Source organism: Larimichthys crocea, chromosome III (genome assembly GCF_000972845.2).
Source record: "Larimichthys crocea isolate SSNF chromosome III, L_crocea_2.0, whole genome shotgun sequence".
NCBI classification, from domain to species: Eukaryota; Metazoa; Chordata; class Actinopteri; family Sciaenidae; genus Larimichthys; species Larimichthys crocea.
This window is the reverse complement of record NC_040013.1, coordinates 47,533,398-47,554,419: the sequence shown is the minus strand read 5'-3', so window position 1 is coordinate 47,554,419 and position 21,022 is coordinate 47,533,398. Positions and strand designations below refer to the sequence as shown.

The 21,022-nt window shown below is 39.6% G+C and overlaps 1 protein-coding gene across 4 annotated transcripts in view; it reads left to right on the top strand.

Moving 5' to 3' along the window:
- piwil2 (piwi-like RNA-mediated gene silencing 2) overlaps positions 1–17,384 on the top strand; it is a 19,971-nt gene extending 2,587 nt beyond the window's left edge. For all 4 annotated transcript variants that reach the window (XM_010750505.3, XM_010750506.3, XM_027278450.1 and 1 more), the window contains 23 exons: positions 1,649–2,075; positions 2,162–2,267; positions 3,926–4,040; positions 4,525–4,703; positions 4,909–4,990; positions 5,132–5,242; positions 5,553–5,670; positions 5,829–5,953; positions 6,234–6,314; positions 6,406–6,519; positions 7,081–7,269; positions 7,434–7,518; positions 10,904–10,996; positions 11,225–11,365; positions 12,243–12,356; positions 13,314–13,502; positions 13,986–14,087; positions 14,226–14,342; positions 14,622–14,710; positions 14,788–14,893; positions 15,338–15,591; positions 16,234–16,341; positions 16,867–17,384. In XM_010750505.3, coding sequence (XP_010748807.3) covers positions 1,671–2,075; positions 2,162–2,267; positions 3,926–4,040; positions 4,525–4,703; positions 4,909–4,990; positions 5,132–5,242; positions 5,553–5,670; positions 5,829–5,953; positions 6,234–6,314; positions 6,406–6,519; positions 7,081–7,269; positions 7,434–7,518; positions 10,904–10,996; positions 11,225–11,365; positions 12,243–12,356; positions 13,314–13,502; positions 13,986–14,087; positions 14,226–14,342; positions 14,622–14,710; positions 14,788–14,893; positions 15,338–15,591; positions 16,234–16,341; positions 16,867–17,023 — 3,180 coding nt within the window. In that variant the 5' untranslated portion in view covers positions 1,649–1,670 and the 3' untranslated portion in view covers positions 17,024–17,384. The remainder of the gene's footprint in view (positions 1–1,648; positions 2,076–2,161; positions 2,268–3,925; positions 4,041–4,524; positions 4,704–4,908; positions 4,991–5,131; positions 5,243–5,552; positions 5,671–5,828; positions 5,954–6,233; positions 6,315–6,405; positions 6,520–7,080; positions 7,270–7,433; positions 7,519–10,903; positions 10,997–11,224; positions 11,366–12,242; positions 12,357–13,313; positions 13,503–13,985; positions 14,088–14,225; positions 14,343–14,621; positions 14,711–14,787; positions 14,894–15,337; positions 15,592–16,233; positions 16,342–16,866) is intronic.
- The last annotated feature ends 3,638 nt before the right edge of the window (positions 17,385–21,022 follow it).

Below are 21,022 nucleotides of genomic sequence, written 5' to 3'. Positions count from 1 at the left end.
AATAGGGTGTGACGGATGAGTGCGTAGTCGCTATAGAAGGTAAGAGTCAGACTGTTGCAGAGATGGCTATGATCATCCTAACAAAGGAAGTCTATGTATATATGTCTATGATCTATCCTAACAAAGGAGAGTCTATGTATTATAGTCTATGATTCTATCCTAACTAAAGGAGAGTCTATATGTCTATGATCTATCCTAACTAAAGGAGAGCTATGTATATGGTCTATGATCTATCCTAACTAAAGGAGAGTCTGTATATATGTCTATGATCTATCCTAACTAAAGGAGAGTCTGTGTATATATGTCTATGATCTATCCTAACTAAAGGAGAGCTCTTGTATATTGCTATGATCTATCCTAACTAAAGGAGAGTCTATGGTCATGATCTATCCTAACTAAAGGAGAGTCTATGTATATATATGATCGATCCTAACTAAAGGAGAGTCTGTATATATGTCAATGATATACCCTAACTAAAGGAGAGTCTATGTGTCTATGATCTATCCTAACTAAAGGAGAGTCTGTGTATATATGTCTATGATCTATCCTAACTAAAGGAGAGTCTTATATGTATATATATATAGTGTGTGTATATGTATATATGTATATATATATATGTGTGTGTATATATATATGTGTATATGTATATATATATGTGTGTGTATATATATATATATATATGTGTGTGTGTGTAGGGGTGGGCGATATATCGAATATACTCGATATATCGCGGCTTGTTCTACGTGAGATGTATGAAATGACTATATCGCGACCATCGAGTACTTGTCACGTAAATGTTTTAAGCCGTCGGCATTTAATTCTCCGGAGTTTTGCCTGTGTCACTCCTGGTGCTGCTCACAGCACGCAGCACACTGCCCCGCCCACCCAGAAAAATCCCCTGCGCGCATGCGTACTTTTTGTATCAGGTGAGGAGAGAAGAGCCCGAGCGAGTTAATTGAAGATGGAGACGGACGACTTGGTTCCGAAGAAAAGCAACTGCGGTCACGCCAGCCGTCTCTCGTTTTCGCGTGGTCACGTCAGCTGCTCCAATATTTTCAAGTGCGCCCTTATTGCCGACTTTATGTCAAATACTTTGAGAAAACTGGGAAAGTCAGCGCTAGCTTACTGCAGCGTGTGGACACTTCCGGTTTTCAAAATAAGACGTGGGTGTTAAATTTATTAAAGGTTTATTTATAAAATATGAAGAATGGTTAAAATTTGATTTAAAAAAGTGTGTCTCATAAGCCAAGTATGATCCTGCACTGCTTCAGTGCTCATATGTACATTATGAAATATATTAAAAATTCATAAAAAATATGGCAAGTGTTAAAATGCTATAAAAAGAGGTGTGTCTCATACAGCAAGTGTAAATCTACTGTTCTACATTGATTCTGAGCAATTACAATGCTATCAAGGTAATAATGACATTATTATTTATTAGAAATAAACAATACAAAACAACAACAACAAAAATATCGAGATATATATCGTGTATCGCGACATAGCTTAAAAATATCGAGATATTGGTTACAGGCCATATCGTGCAGCCCTATGTGTGTGTATGTATGTATGTGTATATATATATATATAAAACGTTAGTTGAATGGTATGTGACTAAAAGTGTTTATCCTTTGTCTTTCTGTGTCAGCTGTTAATATCAGTGGACACAAATGGATCGAAACACGCCTCCTGACCTCAGTGGTATGACGGGCGTTCCATGGATGGGACGCGGAAGAGCACTGCAGCCTCAGGAGCCAGCTGTAGGACGTAGTAGAGGGCTGCCGCTCTCTACAGAATGGCCTGGTGTAGGACGAGCCAGAAGTTTTCTCACTCCTGGTGATACCCTGCAAGAATGTGGAGTGACTCCGCCTATTACCCAACAAGTGGTTGGTCGAGGCAGAGGGGTGCTATTGCAGCCTGATGATGGAGGAGTTGGTCAAGCCAGAGGGCTTCTCTTCGCAGCAGCTGAACAAAAGGTAGGAGTGGCAAGAGGTACAATCCTGCCTAGTCTGGAGCTGCAGCATGGACAGACACCTCCATGTGAAACCATGATGCAAGACCTAACAGCAGAAGAGGTTAGAATAAGAAATTTGTCTATACTTGCATGTTTTAATCTCCTAAACAGTATTCCACACATTCAGAGGTTTTTGTGTGCTTTCAGGTCGACATCCCTACCCATGGTCAAACATCAGTACTGGTCTCAATGTTTAGAGGAATAGGCATTGAACCCTCAATGACCTCATGGGGAAGAGGAACACTACCAGTGGGTCTGTATTGAAAGTGTGTGTGTTTTATGGGGTAAACAATTAAATAGGTTTGGGACCAATTATACTTTTATTGATAGTTATGTAACTGAATGTAAATGAAACAACGTTACAGACACTTAAGATGTAGCCTGGTACAGGTAGTAACTTCATGAGCACATCACTTATTCAGTATCTTCCTTACATTCAATTCACCAATTCCTAAAATTATAATTCTTAAACATTATGTCACAGCTACAAACTAGTCCTTGTATTAATTTCATAATAAATTCTAAACAAATTTTTAAAAAGTGTTCTCATCGATAAAGAATATCAAATCGAATGTTACGGTGTGTACAGTATTCTGGTGAAAGTTTCTTGAAAAAAGCCCCACTTGATTTGATTTTAACACGGCAGAGCCATTCTTCATATAGTTCATGCTCTCTTGCTCTCTCACATTTGTATGCTTCATCTTATTTTCTCTCTCTGTTTCAGGAGTTACTTAAAATACATTTAAAGGTGCAATATTTAAGAATTGGCCGCATGTCGATTCATATTCCAGACAAATAGAATAGAATATTGTGTAGGTTCCCCCTTTGTAGCATGAACCCTAGACCTCTGATGTTGTACTGTGGTGTCCTCTAAATTGGGAGGCGGAGCCTCCGTGGATCTGACTCATTTGTCCAGTATATCCCACAAATGCTCGATTGGATTGAGATCTGGGGTGCAGTTGAATAATTTAAAAAAAAAAAAAAGCTCCTAAGTCCTTTCCTAACCACTTTTCCTTGACTTAGATGAAAACGAGGTCAAGAAAAGATGGCAAAGATATATCAGCAACGGTAACTTCCATGATGATCTGCAGGATGCTGGATGTCACAGTTTTTACTGTGTGTGTGAACGCAGCTCCACAGTCAACAACACAACACACTTCATGATCAAAGCTTTTACATCACGTCAACCTGTCTGTCCATATCCACACACACACACTCTTTGCTGCAGTCTGCATCACACTGTTTAAATAAATGTATGTTTTCTAATGTCTGGTTGTGAATGACCAAACAGTGCGTTTTTTGTCGCTGCCGCAAGGAATTGTGGGACGGCATTTCCTCCTTTCCTTTCATAAAGGGTGGTCCGGTGTATTCTATGCTAAAGAAGATAATAAAGGAAGCATTGAATCACGGCAGCAACGTTAATACTTTCAGGTCATTTCACTCAGTTAGAAACCTTCCTAAGCAAAATTGCCTATTTGATCGCACCCCTGGAGACTTTGGAGGCCAAGTCAACACCTTTGACTTTTTGTTTGTTCCTTTAACCACCCCACACTACAGTGTCTTACTGTGGCCTTTTGAGATACAAAGTGATAGAAAACGGGCTGAAGTTAGCTGGTTAGCTTTCTAACTAAAGTATATCTCAACAACACAATAATTAGGCGTCTTTGACACAACTTCATATTCTGTTTCTACTTAACTTCTTGTGCCTTTTTAAACATCAATATGATTTAAGTTTTCTCAAAAGACAGACTGTGAGTGACTCTTGTTCAAACAAAGCCATGAGGATATTGACAAACTTCAAATGCCTGTCATGGATTGAAAACTAAACTGCAAATGCAGATTTAACCCATGTTAGTGTGTGTCTGTGCAGAAGAACCACAAGAACTGAGTTAAGTTAAAACTTTGTTGCAGGAAGAGGAGCAGCTGGAGATTTTGTAGATGTGAAGCCACAAGGTACTCCAGTAGGTGTCCACAGCAGCACAGAAAGCTTCAGCCAACCAGAAGAGGTGATGGGCAGAGGAAGCGGGTATGTGGCAGAGGAGTGACAAGATTCAGTGTGTGCCAAAACACCTGCCAGCTCAGTTCCTTTCAGTACAACAGCACTCCTCTCTAAAATGTTTAGTTCTGTGTCTGTGAAATTTAAACAATATTCTCTCATTACTTGGTCCATTCAAATGAATATGCAAACTTTTGTTCACAATATATTATATTAGGATTGTTTGCATTGAGGACTAATTTCAGAATATAAGTGCATATTGGTCAAAGACCATTTTTAGTGGCTGATGTTCAATGTCATGTTATAGGTGTGAGCCAGGGTCTCACTGCCCCCTGCTGTCAAAAATGGCTAATGCACATCAACTATCTTAGTTTATGTACAAAGAATATAAATTATACAGAAAGCAAAGATGGGCAGCACCCAATACTGAATCTTTTGTGAATATGAGGGGGCAGGAAAACATCGAGGCCTTATCTGTATTATAAAATTAACATGCACCCTTGGCCTGTTACAGTTTCCATGGCCAAGGTTCGTCCTCACAGAGAATGTTGGGGCTTGGAAGAGCAGCGATGCCTCAACTTGGAATAGGAAGAGGACGCCCTCTATATTCTCCTTTTGTGCCAGGTCATGTCAAGTCTTTTCCTCCAGCCTCTGAGCAACAAGCAGCCCTACACACTCAGACTTCCCTCACAGGTAGGGAAACTATGAAAACAAAATGTTTCCTTCATCTTGTTTAAATTCATTAATAATATTTTAATGGTGAACAGTCCAGTTGTGTTGTCTATTCAGATTTTCTAATGCATAATGTGATTATTTACTAGAAGTTCATGTTGATATGAGTGATACAAGTTGATATGACTGAAAAAGTACTAGATGTTAAAATGGAAATAATGTGAAGGAACCGTGCCCACCACTCACGAGGTGCTGGACCTTTCCACTGATGCACCATTAAAGACGGAGCTGAAGATGCAGGTGGCCAGGTAAGTACACTTAATATACTTCTGCATCTGCATGCATCTGCACCTGTGTATTTTACAAAAATGTAAAACTCTTTACCACAAAGTAAAGTAAGTCTTGTCCTGAAATGATTTTTTTGTGTGTGTTTATTTTCCTCTGGCCAGAGAGCCACCTAATAAGGCGGGATTAAAAGGAACTCCTGTAACTATTGGCTCAAACCATATCCCGATTCGTTGCAAGAATGAAGCTGTTTACCAGTACCATGTTAAATTCACGTAAGTATCACGTGTCATTAATGTTTTTTATATAATGTTTTCTATATAACGTTTCCTATATTTAGCAACCATTCAACAAAAAGCACTAAAGAAAAAGAATAAGTCAGATTTTAGTCAGTGAAACATAAAAATATGTTCTAATGTTAGTAAGTTTATTTTTTAATCACACACAACCAAAACTAAAGTTACATGACTGAGTTACCACAGGGCTATTGCAAAACAGCTGTTTGTTGAATGGATGTTGTCAGCTAATTAAGACTGAAAGTACTCTGTATGTATGTAAGGCATGTGTATTTTCAATATTTTTCAGTCCAAATGTTGAATCAATGGCTATGCGTTTTGGCATGATGAAGGATCACCGCTCGACCACAGGGGAAGTGGTAGCTTTTGATGGCTCCATACTTTACCTGCCTGTTAAGCTTAATGACGTAGGTACCACCTTTTATTAGTGGTGTGGCTGATTAAAGTGTGTTAATTGTGGGATTCTGGTAAACTTTTAGTTTGGAAATCAGCCACGTGTGTTGTCTTATGGTTAATTTTTAAATTGTTCTTTTACTTTTTTGCATTATATTTTGATGACATTCAGGTGGTTGTTCTCAAGAGTTTGAGACGGACCGATAATGAGGAAATAGAAATCAAAATCCAGATGACGAAGATTTTGCCACCCAGCTCAGATCTATGCATCCCCTTCTACAATGTGGTGCTCAGGAGGTACAAAAAGAGCAGCTGGAGTATTTATTACTATTGTGGCCCAGTGTATTCTGGCTGTTGTAGGATTTATACCACAACCCTTTTTTCTGGTCACGTAGCATCAATTTCAGAAATATTTGCAACTTCTCACTGCATACACAGCCCAGTTGTATCTTTCCAGTACTGAAATTCATCTTTTGAGTTAATGTTCTTCCTGATCTGTTGAGCCTTTTTCCTTTTTCGTTGTAATGCTATTGTCATATGTGACAAAGACATGACAGTGTTGTTCTTGTTTTTCAAGGGTGATGAAAATTATTGGGCTGAAGCCGGTGGGTAAAAATCATTACAATCCGGAAAACGCAGTCATTCTTGGAAAATATCGGTTAGTACTGACCTGTAACATCAGAGGACAGACGCCACCTGATATCATGGCAACTCCATTCACTATCCTGTCTGTCTGTCTGTTTTTGTAGGCTGCAAGTGTGGCCAGGCTACTCAACCTGCATCAAGCAGACAGATGGAGGCCTGTACCTGTGTGTGGATGTGTCTCACAAAGTCCTGAGGAATGACTCTGTGCTGAATGTCATGTGAGTTCACACAGCCTATCAACAATAGCAAACAAATAGCACAATCACAGTTAAATGCATATTCATGAGTCAATCATTTAGTTTAGTAAACTTCTGTTCCTTCCTTTTATCTTTCATTGTAAATTATTCAGGTCTGTTTTCATAAATTATTGCATTTGTTTTGTTTGTCTAAAGCAAGTATGAGTAAATGTGTCTTTATCTCTATTCATGGTTCCTGATTTTGTAAAATGTTCCTGGTGTTTTCCCAACTTGCTGTTGATATTTTGAAATGCATAGGTCAGAGTCATTAGAGTGCCAAGAGTGCGTCTTTTATTTCTTAAAGTTCTGGGCCCCCCCAGAACGCCACAATCAGCCATAGAGCAGTTCATATATTCATATAATACTGAAGTCAACCCTCAATCACCATAACCCTTCTATCTGTGAATATGGTTGGACTAAGAGGTATGTTGGAGGAGTTGCCAAATGCATATCTATTGCATCAATAGATGTATAAATAAAGTTGCCCTGGCCTTGTTCAAACAGAAAGGAGAAAACTGACCTGTGGCTTGTGTTGTCTGCCAGGAACATGTTGTACCAACAGACCAAAGAGAACTTCCAGGACCAATGCACCAAAGCACTCATCGGCAGCATTGTCATCACCCGCTACAACAACCGCACCTACCGCATTGATGCCATTGAGTGGAAGAAGTCACCCAAAGACACCTTCACTTTGATGGATGGCACAAAAACCACCTTTGTAGAATACTACAGGTGAGACAGCTTCTGAACAGGAAAGTTTTTTTTTTCTGTGTGTGTGTGTGTGTGTTTGTGCAATGAAATGATTATTCATCATGGAATTTAATTCAGAGACGCAATGAAAGTCTTGTCTGACTTGTGCACTGTCATTGCTTTGCACGGGGTTCCTCTTTTAACAGCAAGAACTATGGGATAACAATCAAAGAGATGGACCAGCCTCTGCTCATGCATCGGCCAAAGGAGAGGTCCAAGCCAGGAGGGAAGGTACATTTTCAGCATCAGTTATTTTAACATAGTAATACAAAGTCAAGACATAGTCCCGGCTCAAGGGGTAAAAGGAAGTAACATGAAACCATACACATAAAAACAGCACCCTTAAAACTAGCGACTCAACAAAAATATTCTCAGTGTGTGTAAATTAGTGCAAATAAACTAACCTGCACAGTAACAAATGGAAACCTCACAAACAACAAACTAGTTAACAACAGTTAACATACACAATCCGATTTTATGATAATGTGGCCAGCTCAACACCACAATCACAAGCTGCCCCCAGTTCGATGGTTCAAGTTTAAATAAGTTTCCTTGCATCAGATTGGCTCCCTCCGATTGGTGGGCCGGGGAGGTGCCACTTCAGTCAGGGTCTGGTGACCACACCTCCTCATCTGGGACCAATCGGGGCTTGGCGATTACAAACCTGGATTACTGGACTACAACACAACACTAGAAACAAGAATATGCTGTGGCCATGGCTGTAACACATGGCTGTAAAGTAAAGCTCTTCACAGTAGAACACACAGCTGACATGACCTGAACTCTTGCCTCCTTGTGGCTACAATAAATCTTGCAGTCAAGATGCATGTCAACTTTAAATGCTCTAAATCTGAAAACAGTTCTGAATTAGGTTTGCCATATCAATTTCCCATTTGAGATGCATTCTTTGTTAGGTGGTACAACCTACCCAGGCATCAGCAGTGCAGATGAATGCTGTAGATTGTTCATAAGTCTGTTAAAATTATAATGATACAAAGAGAAAATTTTGTGAGCAGTAAACACTTAATGCAGCTACACATGACTGTTGTGGAGAAATTGCTGAAGTCAAAGGTCAATGGTGAGGTCAGGAAGGAAGAAAGTGTTCAGGAGCCTCTGATGTCTTATGCTGTATTATTTATTGACACTTGGCCAAGGAGAACTAGAGACACTCTCAAAGTACACCTGAAGTGCTTGAGTCGGTCTCACATTCTGACGAACTCGTGATGGTGGATATACTTTAAACCCAAAGATCACACCCCAAATACTATACGCCCCAGAATTAGTCAAAGAGAATGTCTTTACTCTTGGAGGTGTTATTGTCAACATATTCTAGTCTGGGGACACAGATGTCCGCTTACGCAGATTGGAACGGCAACAACAAGCTATCTATTATGACTAGGAAGGCAGCAACAGGCCTCTTCGACCCTGGCCACCACAGTGTTGAGATATGGTGGCACCTAGTCAAAGACAAACAATTAATACTGCCGAGGACCACAAGGCTCACACGTGGCCTCAACTACTAAGGATAGAAAATTCCATAACAATGACACCCAACAAGACAAAATGCTACCTTCAAAAACTTTGACCTCACCTTTCAAAGTGCAACCAATGAGATAACAGCCATGTGTGAGTGCAAGAGTGGTAGGCACAGAGGGAAGATGTAACTCTCCTCCAAACTAAACACAAATCTCACCAGGAAAAGTAGTTTGTGGCAAAATGTCAGCAGTCAGATGAGGAAACTACCAGCTTTGTGGGTGTGCTCATAGTTTATGAAATTATCTGGCTAAATCTAATGCTGATGAAATTTTGGCTTAGCAACAGAATCCCATCATGCTGTGCAGCAAGTCTGCTGCCACCGTAGGTAGTTCAGCAACACGACACACACGTGACCGTTTTAACCGTTTCTTTTTATTTATCTCCTTATGTATTTTAATATTACAACATGCGGTTGTTAAATTTTTCACAATTTTTTTTTACTATTGCATGAATAGTAGGGATGCACCGAAATTAAAATTCTTGGCCGAAACCGAAAACCAAGGAAACAAAGGACAAAAACCGAAACACCGAAAGAAATGATTGTCAATTATTAGAACCATTGCATTCATAGCTATGACTGTGTACTAACCTCACAAAAGTCAAGGCATTGCAATTCAAAGAATAAATCAATTAGTATGTAGTATGAAAGTATGAAAATATTTATTTAGCACTGACATTACAACAATGCACAATATGAATTAAAATTCAAAACAAAATGTTTAACTTGACCTATAACTGACTGGTCTGCTGAAAGATTCTAAAATTAAATATGTTCTCTCATAAAGAGGATCTTGCAGGATCTCATTGAACACATCAGACAGTGAAGGTGCAGGCCCCACATCTGGTGCAGAGAGACGCGTCCTGTTTTCTGCGCTCTGCTCTCCTTCTCTGAGCGATTGTCCACATGCATCGCGGCCTGGATCATTTCTTGTGCGCACTGCTTTATTCCCACTTCCAAGTAATGACCCTTTAATGCGGATCAAGTACAGTCGCGATGAAGTGCAGAGGATCCGAATAGATCTCAGTGAAACGTGTGTTCACAGACTCCAAGCGTGTACTTTTCATTGTTTTCACTCCGTGGTCCGTCTCAACCTCTTTGCTTAAAAGACGCCTCGTTGCCGCAATTAACGGAATAACGTCTGCTACGAGATATTGAAATACATCCACACCGCAGACATGTTGACTCTTATCCAGATAACCGTGTGCTGGCTGCACTTCCTGCTTGCGTCATCACAATTCTGTTTCGGCCGTGTTGTTTCGGTGATGTGGGTCTTTTGGCCGAATTTTCGGTGCATCCCTAATATTAACCATTGTTTAAGCTATCTATATATTTAATTATGCTTTACTTTTTAATTATTTATTTATTCATTTTTTTATCTTTTTGATGTAGTTTTATTACTTAATATTATTATTATTATTGTTATTATTGTTATTATTATACTATTGTTATTTTATTATTTTTATCTAATTCATTTCTAACCTGCCTCCAGTGTTTCCTCACTGCTCGATGATGAGATGGCGCTTCCTCAGTTTGTGCTTTGTTTATAATAGGATGGGTGGGATGGAGGGTCTGGGGTGGAGAATTGGGGTTGGGCTGTTTTTATGTGAAATACTTTGTGTTACATTTTTTTGTATGAAAAGTGCTATACAATATAGATTGATACATTTATACAGACACACTTCGTTCAGCCGTCCGCAGGCCTGCTTCCTCCTGCCCGGTGTCTGTGTAAGAGTAGCTGCCACCTGGACCCTGTGTCTTTCCTTCTCTCCCTCTCCTAGGGCTAGCACCTATTGTGGTTAAGAGAGAGTGATTAGTTAACTGGCTGCAGTTGTGCTTATCATCTCCCCTGGCGCTGCTCTCTTGAGCCTTCTCCACACCTCTGCAGCTGATGCACCACGCCCCCTCCACATGCTGTTACATACCAATTCAGATTTTCTTTAAGAGCAACGTGTTATTGCTCTTTGTGTCTGGCAGCACTATGCTCTGCACCCTACTTTGCGGTGAGGTGAGAGCAAGTCTCTGGTCTTGTGAAGGCAGTTTTATTTTGTAGATAATTTATATAATGTCAATTTATTGCAGCAAATCATCACGGGAGAGATCCTTTTAGTACCAGAGCTTTCCTTCATAACAGGAATCCCTGAGACAATGAGGAGCGACTTCAGAGCTATGAAGGTACGTTTGATGTGGCAGCCCAGTGTCACAAAATCTCCCACTCTCCCACTCCCACTATCAAAAATGAGGAGCAGAGTACAATCGGTGTAGGGCGCATGGCCTCGATGTGGGAAGTAACAATCAGAGCGACAGACTCACTGCTGCTCAGTGAAGCAGGAATGCAGCTGCAGTAGTCTGAGCTAAACTAACTCTTTAAGAATGTCTGTCTGTCTTTTTCATACATTTTAGGATCTGACCAAGCACATTAATGTGAATTGTGAGCAGCACACACACTCAATAAAGCAGCTTCTGAAGAACATCAGCACCAACCCTGAAAGTATGAAGGAGATCAGCCGATGGGGACTGGAGATTGACTCGGAAATCCTGCTGGTGAGGCTTTGCTGCTGTTTTCATATATTTTGAATACTTGATACTAAAATATGTCACTTCAGAAATGACTAAAGTACATATATTGAAAGAAATCCAACTCATAATTTACTTGCTGGGTAAACAATTATGCAAAGTGTCTCAGGGCTTTTAAATATACTATTTAAATGTACTTTCAATTTAATATCACACCTCACTGTTTGGCTCAGCATGTGGTCATTTTGGTGGCATTACGGCCCCAAATCTCTTGAAGACGACGACGCCCATAAGAACTTTGACCCTGAGCTAAAATGTTTATGCTCCATGGTAAACAAGGTTTTTCTTTCCATCTTCTGGTGGGTGTCTTCCACTCAACTTCTCTCCCGGACGTGGGCGATGTTTTTTTGCAGTTGGAAGTTCTTTATTCTGGTGTTGAACAATGACTCTGAAATAAATAAACAAAATGTACCATTTCCTTGCTGGTTGTTTTGATACATTCAGAATCATTACTGCTTTTGCCATTAGGATTTATCCGGTATCACGCTTCATTCCCATTGTAAAATGTATATTTTAACGGATCTGTTACGGTTTTGTATTTACTAACCGACTAATGGTTAAGACAAATCACTACAAACTAGTCTAACTATGAATATATTTGGTCTTGTAAGCTGAGCTGCTGGCTGAGACAAAGCAGTCCCTTCTTTCTGTGACAGCTGTACCTGCAGGCATTAAATTTCAATCAAGAGAAAGACTAAAATAAAATCTGGTCCTGGGAATTGATATGTGCAACATGGTGCAGCAGGCAAGTGGAACGATTCTAGTATCTAGTTTCCCTCATTACCACACGTTCTTTTATTTTGACAGAATATTATGTGTTTGTTTCCTCAATCTCTTCTCGCAGATTCAAGGTAGAATTCTGCCCGTTGAAACAATCTGTCTGCAGTCTTCATCTTTTGCCACCGGTGCTGATGTATCCTGGTCCAGAGAGGTTGTCAGGGATACTTCAATCAGCTGTGTGAGTGTTCAAGAGATCTCTGCTGCTGCCTTGTCATTTCTAATACATAAAATGTAGCTGTAACCTTTGCTGTGTGATTATGGCTAAACTCTCATATCCCAGTATTGGGCTAATGATAAAACTACTAGCACTGCTGCTACGTTCCTTCTTCACATGCACGTGCAGCTTCTCCACTTGAAAGGGATGAGACCATCTACCCAGCGATCTTAACTTCCAATCTTTGCTCAGTGACCAGGCAGCTTTTTCCTTTATCTTCCTCTTATATTTTGCCAAGTGCAAATGATTGACAATTACACATGCAAATAACGCGAACCCATTAAAGTGCATTAGTATTTTTAATCTTTAAGTAACTATTTTTTTGTTTTTAAAAAAAATATTTTTAGCCATAGTCCTTTAACATTAAATACATGCTGCATTAATTATGCAGTCTTTTTAAAGCCCATTAAAATTTGTTTTTATCAAATTTTTTATCATTGTTGTATCGTTACTCCACCATAAAACTTGGGACCAACAGTGACCAGAAGCTTTGCAAACGGTCTCCCAGTTTATCCCACTGAGCTAATGAGCTTCTGCATCCCACTGGCTGCCCCTCAGCAGTTTATAGCAGACGTCTTGATTCTGCATGATGTTGCTGATACTTGCAGAGCTGCTGAGAAGCTTTAACAGTATCTGCTGCCAACATCATTTGTTTGTAATGCACAGTTCTCCTGCACCTGATGCTTTGCCCCTTAATTGGCCCGGTGGCAGAGAGTGAGTTGACTTCAGGTTCTGCTTGTTCGTCTGTTTAATAATTATTTATGGTCTGTCTTTCATAAACTTTGAGTTGACTCAAGTTTGACTTGAAACTAGCCCATAGTGTTAGTTTTTTTTTTCTCTCCCTAGTTTTTATTTATATTTTAGGAATGGCTGCTGCTGTATTCATGTGTTAATTCACCAACTGATCCAATTTACTTTTAGATTCCACTGAGTATGTGGGCCATCTTCTACCCTCACCGCTGTGCAGAGCAGGCTGAAGAGCTGGTTTCCACCTTTAAAAAGGTGGCTGGGCCTATTGGGGTGCGACTGGAGCGACCTATTCGCGTAGAGCTGAGGGATGATCGCACCGAGACTTACATCAAGAGCATCCACTCTCAGCTCACCAGTGAGGTATGACAAGAAATACAAATGTAGCAGTTTAATCATATCACACACAATGTGTCCAAATAAGGTGTTTGTCATGATCTGCCTGCTTGCGTTTTAACCTTTGCACCATCACCTTTGCAAGTATTTGTTCCGGAGTAATTATGTATTAGTGATTAGATGTGTGTAGAAATACCCTTCCTGCATTCACAAACAAATCCATGTGACTAAATAGCAGTTTCATTGATGCCGGCATCAAAACTTTTGTTCTGCCTTTATTTATAATTCTGGTTGCTGCAACAACAAGACTACAAAATGACTGACAGTGGTTCCAGTCGGGTTACCGAGGGCAACCATAGCAGCTATTACTGTTGGTGCCTTGAATGTTTTTGCATGTTTAAGCCCATTAACTTCAAACTGCATTTACATTGCTGCAGCTCCCTGAAAGATGTGCGCGTGAGTGAATTCATAGTATGATTTTATGATTTTGATCCATCTTCCATCACACAGCCCAACATGCAGCTCGTAGTGTGCATAGTGTTCGGCAACAGAGACGATCTCTACAGCAGCATCAAGAAGCTTTGCTGTGTCAAAAGCCCCATCCCATCCCAGGTTAGTAATCTCGTGTGCATGTGTGCGTGCATGGCTGGTGATAGAGGAATTTAGTTTTGAATTGTAACAATAATTGGTTTTCTTACAGTAAAACTAAAGGTTTCTTTCTATTTATTCTTTTTATGTATTTGTCATCAGGTCATCAATGTGCGGACAATTTCCCAGCAACAGAAGCTAAGGAGTATTGCCCAAAAGGTACTCCTGCAGATGAACAGCAAGTTGGGGGGAGAGCTGTGGACCGTCACTGTCCCTCTGGTGAGTATCATGTCTTACAAGAGCAGGAAGAAACTCCTTACCTACAGGGGCTGTGAACAGTTTGGGGAAAATATCTTGCTTGTGGTTTGTCTGACCAATAATGTAGTAAAAGTTAATGAAGCATAATATTTCTTACTGAAAAGTACCTTGTGAAACTAATGCATCATATTCAAAGAAAAAAAAATGTATACAGTACTTTTGAAAGAGCATTACGTTCCATATGTTCATACTATTACTCCAGTCAGTAGGGAAATGATGCACATTCTCTCACTTTAATAGAAACACTTGATGGTAATTGGAGTCGATGTCCACCATGACACCAGCAAGGGACATCAATCAGTCATGGGCTTTGTCGCAAGTGTGAACAGGTAATGGGTTTTTTTGGTTGTTTGTTTGTTTTTTAATTAAATACACAATAAAACACATTTGTTTGTTTTGTCACCAGCTCACTGACCCGCTGGTACTCCAGAGTGACTTTCCAGCTACCCAATGAAGAGCTGATCAATGGTTTCAGAGTTTGCTTTCTGGCCGCACTACAGAAGTACTACAAGGTAAAAACTGTGAACACACCGTATATAAAATAACGTCCAACCCAAACACCTTCTCTCTGAAGCACCTAACCCTTTCAGCTACGACTCACAGATGACGGAGACAGACTGTCCTTCATTTGTCTTGTCTTTTGCTCTCAGCTGTTTCAGAATTTCCATAAGTTTTCACACGCATTAAGTAAGTGGGGTTTGCAGCAGAATTATGTGTATTGTATTTTACAAAATAAAGTGAGCATGTGCATTTGTGTTTATTGGCCATACTGTGCTTGTACTATGAAGTAATAGTTAACAACACCAGCTAACCATAAGCTAACAATGCAGTTTTACTGCTAGGGAAACATTACATTAATTTATATTTACATTCAGTTTAAAATTTGTGTGACTGTCTGCTGATTTAGTTTGATCTACCACACCTTACATAACACTTGTGTGTGTTCTCGTGTGCAGGTGAACCACAACTTGCCAGAGAAAATTGTGGTTTACCGTGACGGTGTGTCAGATGGTCAGCTGAGCATGGTGGAGCAGTACGAGATCCCACAGTTGATCAAATGCTTTGAGAAATTCCCAAAGTATGAGCCCAAGCTGGTCTTCATTGTGGTCCAAAAGCACATCAACACCACCCTCTACTCCTGTAATGCAAACAACTTTGGCACGCCTCCACCTGGAACTGTTCTAGATCACACCCTCACACACAAAGACTGGTCAGTATTAGTCTATCCAAGTGGACGAGTTGTCAATAGAGTTTGAGTTTACAGATGTTTGTTATTGATGCAGGATTTTACTTCTTCTGCTTAATCTTTTTCCATTGTCTCAATGAATTGTGGCGTAAAATTGCCATGATGATACAAGTAACTCTACTTGAGACCTTCCATTAAACTGTGCTTTAGCTGAAGATGAGCTTGGGTTGACTCTTTTGCAAAGTGGTCCAGTGCTGGGCTGCTGTTTGTTTGGGGTTTTTCCACCAGCAGAACTTTTCAATGCGTCTCCATGGCTTCTATGGATCTAAAATGCTCATTCTAAGGTGACAAAAATATAACCATGCTTATTTTAAGTTGGTTATACACTAATGACAACATAGTAATGAATATTATCCCCAAACTCCTACACACCCTAACCCTAGCCCTTTTTTAAATGAAGAACATGTGCATGTGTCTCTGTTGCATGAACGCAGGTCAGCAGGGTTTATTCACTGCCACTCTGTTTGATGCATACATGAAAAAGGCTGCCATCTCCTGACAGTATGTGAAATATGTGAATTTTGATGTGCAGCCCATTAAAGACTTGGTGTATCTGCTGATGGCTACTTAACATTTCTGACACTAAAGTTTATTTTCTTCATTCAGGGTGGACTTCTTTCTGATGGCACATCACATCAATCAAGGCTGTGGGCTCCCTACACACTACATCTGTTTGTACAACACGGCAAACCTCACACCAGACCATTTGCAAAGGTACTGATAACTGATAAGAACCAGTCTGATTACCAGTCCACATTTAGAACATGCTAATTCTGTATATGCTATCTGAGTGAGTGAGTGAGTGAGTGAAGAATGGGTGGGTCATCTTTTTTTAAACAGCTGGTAAATGTTTCCTAAGTATAACATGTTTTTTGTAGTACAGAAATGAGACCTGGAAAGTTTTGACAGCATGCTAGTGATCATATCTGAGTTAATCAAACTCAGTGGGCAGCAGTCAAACTGTATGCTCATTGTTCAAGTCAGGTTTATCTGTGGAAACACAGAGCATCATCCCAATGTGACGGTTAGCTGTAAACAGACAAAAACAGCCTGGCAGCCACTCACTGCAGATTTGTATGATCAAAGGTCAGAGTTTTACAGTGGATACTATTGACATTTGTGTTGTTAGTATATGCCAGTATTTGAATGCATTATGAATTTACATCTTCAGGCTAGTGAGAATCAAAGACTTTTATGTTTGGTCCGTTCTAAAACACAGTTGCTTTGGTCCCACACCAGGCTCACTTTCAAGATGTGCCATTTGTACTGGAACTGGCCGGGCACCATTCGTGTTCCAGCACCATGCAAGTATGCCCACAAAGTGGCTTACCTGGCCGGCCAGTATCTGCACTCTGAACCAGCCATCCAGCTGTCAGACAAGCTCTTCTTCCTCTGAGCTCAAACTTCTCAGGTCACAGCACAAGTAGCTGCAATGGCAAACAGTACTGAATGATGTGATGACGTGAAGTGATCTGGATTATAATGAGTGATCTGTTGTTGACATGTAGTACTTAAGACTTTATACTGTAGATTTCACTTCGGGCTTAAGGATGTTTCTGTGAGGGCCTCACCTCTTTGAAAGTGCTAACTAAACATAAGCACATTTTAATTTCATGTCCAGTTGGGATAGAAACATTTAAGTTTGAAATAAGTACTGGCCAAAAGTTTTGAGTTTTACTGTTTTTGATAGTGTTATAGTTGGTCAGTGTTAATGCTGAATGTACAATTTTGTACATAATAAACAGGTTTCTAAAAAATATTGTTTTTCTTCTTCAAACATGGAATGATTAAATGAAGGTGATAATGAAGAAGATGGAAAATCAATTAGTCATTGACTTGCCTCCTTATTCCTACATATGGAAACAATTTTGCGTGAGTTTACCAATAGGTCAATTGAAAAAGTACTAAGGGAACATAATTGCAACACTGACAACACAGTTTTAACTGTGGTGAGGGAAACACTGCAGGAGAGTAATCCTCTTCTACTTTTAAAAATGGGACCTTTTGGCATTGACTGCAAGAGGTCATTGTTTTTCAGAAATAATTTTAGGCATTTATATATGTTCCCATTCTTTTTTCCTTTTAAGTATATTTATAAATTTCAAAGGTCGGATAATGAGTTTTTAAACCACTTAACCTAAACACAGAACACATTCTCCACACACACAAATAGACCAAAAGTAGCACACAAAAAAAAACAATTAATTAGTCATTAATAAGAGGGCATTCTAAAATACAGTGGAAATATGAACCTTCAATCATTTTACACACATTAGTATTTGGAAAGCAGAGGATTACATTTGTTATGTTTCACAGGAGTGATTTGAAGCCTGTGTATAACCTTAAACTGCAACTCCTTAGCTTTGTTGGTAAATAGGCAACCTGTGGAGCTCGACCAAACACTGTCCCACTCATCATTTGGGATAGCCTCTCCAAAATCAGCTTCCCAGAGACCTAACATGAGCCATGCATTCATTATTTGGGCTTGACAGGGCCATATAGTACCTGGAAATCATTTATTTGGTGTCTGGGTTTCGGATATAGTAAACAGAAAAATTACAAAGTCCAAAGTCAAAGCCACCATTACAACCACCACCCTCAAACCTGCTTGGTGCACGTCCTAAGGAAAGGAAATATAAACAAACAACTAACAGAAAATCTCACTTCAGTACAACAAATGCAATCCCTTCAAAGGTCACTGGGTGGCAATATAACTGTCTTTAATTCACCACAAGACCGCAGGACAAGCAATGTTTGTACCACTCCGCAAATGACCACAAATGAAAATGTAATTCAGAACATTGGCAACATTGTGCAGCAACAAACAGAAATCACTGCTCAATTAGTTCAACAGCAGTACTCAGCAACTCTTTCACCTAGAACAATACCAATATTTGATGGCGACCCTCTACAGTATGGATCTTTTATCATGGCATTTGAACAGTGGGTTGAAGGGAAAGTCACTAATCTCCAAGACTGCTTGTACTACCTAGAGCAGTACACTAGGGGGCAACTGAGGGAACTGATCAGAATCTGCTATCACATGCCAAATGATCAAGGCCATGACAGAGCCAAGTAATCATATGATATCTGCTCTTCGAAAAACCTATTGGATTACAAATGCAAACTCGCTTGCAGAAAAATCATTGCTGAATGCGTTACCTGCCATTGTCTTCAGGGGAGGGTTGGAGAACATAAAATGTCTTACCTTCCAGTTGAAACAATCTTGCCAGATTTGCCACCATTTACTAATGTACGAGTGGATTATTTTAGACCTATTGAAATCAAGAGCGGTTGCAACCTGGTCAAAAAATATAGATTCATGCATACATGCCATTCGACGGTTTATGTGTCGACGTGGACAAGTCTCCAACCTCAGGTCAGACAATGGTACAAGTTTTGTTGAAGCAGAAAGAGCTATGGGACACTCAGAAACCTGGATCACAGCAAAATACAAAGTGCTGTAACAAAAAGAGGAATAAAATGGACATTTAACCCCCCTGCTGGATCTCATCATGGTGGAACATGGGAGCAGATCATTCACCTCAGAAGAAAGGTGTTGTACTCATTCGTCCAGCAGCAAACTGTGGATGATGAGAGTTTTTGAGTTTTAGTTCTCTGTGAGGTTGAAGCCATTCTTAACGTCGCCCAATCACTAAACTGTCTGATGACCCTAACGATCTAGAAGCACTTACAACAAATCACATTCTGCTGTTGAAGTCCAAACCACTTCTTCCTCCTGGACTTTTTGATGAAAACGACTTGTACATTAAATGGAAATGGAGAAAGTCAACAGGACAGATGGATCCTTATAGGATTGCAGTACAGATGATCTTTCTACATTTCTGGTTGTATTGAGAGTCGATTTTTAAGAGTTGCTGTGTGTTTTCTCTGTTTTGGAACAGTGGGCCAGCCTGGTTTGCATGTTATTTCATTTTTTTAAAGAAAATAAAACGGGCTATGCAAATTCCTATCCTGTTGAATGTCAGTATCTGTCAGATGGACAGAAATGGACAAAACCATGAATTAACTTCTGTTAATGACATTGTTATTATCATGGACCCTTCTGCTCCAAGAAGTTCATGGCTGATGGGCAAAGTGACCAAAATCTTTCCAGACTGGAGAGGTGTTGTCCGGTCAGTTCAGTTTAAAACCCAGACAGGCTTCCTGGAAAGACTTGTCACAAAGCTCTGTATGTTACTAGAGGCATGTATAGTACTGTATAGTATAGTATAGTATAGGACTGATGGTAAAGATCAGATCCCAACACTGACTATGTGCTGGTAACCTCTGGTCAATAAAGACAAGAAAAGAAAATAAGATTTGCACATAGACCTTTTTGGCTCCTTTGGAAATGTATATAATTATGTAACGGCATCACGGCATCCAGCTGAAAAGCAGCTTTATGTTAAGTTTCAGTCACCAACAACCTACATGGTAAGGCTGTGTTTTGTCATTTCTTTATTTTTGCAATAAATGGGAACCTCGCCCGAAACAGAAGAAACCTTTGCACATTATTTTGTTTTGCCTAAACCAAGTGAAGAACAATTCTCAAACCACCATTAGTGACTAATCAAGTTTCTTTTTGGTAGTCACAACAATTTACTTACAAGAAAGCCACAGAGTCCCTTAAGTGCTCCATGTCCAGATGATATTCACAATTCATACACATTCACTACTAAAACAGTTAGAAATGAAAGACTGGCTGAGACTTTGACAAGATATGACAAAAGTAAAAAGATTTCAGACCTGTGTGCTCCTGACCTCTTGTGGCTGAAATCAGTCATTAACATTACTTAATAGCATTGGACCAAATACAAATTGATGCCATTACATTAACACATACAGCATAGGGAAAACAATCAGATGGAATACTACACATATACTGTAAAGGCCTTTTCTTCTGTTCAGTCAAATCAAAGTATTTTTGTGTTTTTTGTTTTTTTTTCCCCTAAAATGTATAGAAGCAAGAGAAACAGAGTCTCATTACTTTGCCTGCATATACATTTTAAAAAAATGTTTTATCTTTTTGTGTTTTAGATAAAATAATAAGGTGTATGTGTGGATGGATGTGGATGGTGAACTCATTCTGCTGGCTTGGTTTTCAGCCAGCAGAATGAGGAAAGGGCTTTAGGTGGTTCTAACCCTCCCTAACCATAAACATAATGATCCATTCAAATATATCCTTCCTGTTGTTAAATAATTAATATTGGTGTATAGATTCTGAAAATGTCATCAATTTATGTATCGAAATCACAAATCAATTTGACATAATTAGACAGGAATGTTATGAATGTGGATTTCTAGGATGTCTTGTGTATCTTTACTGCCTTTGTTGTGTTTCATTATCTGGTCTACCCTGATTAGTTTCCCCTGCTACTGGTTAGTTTAGTTT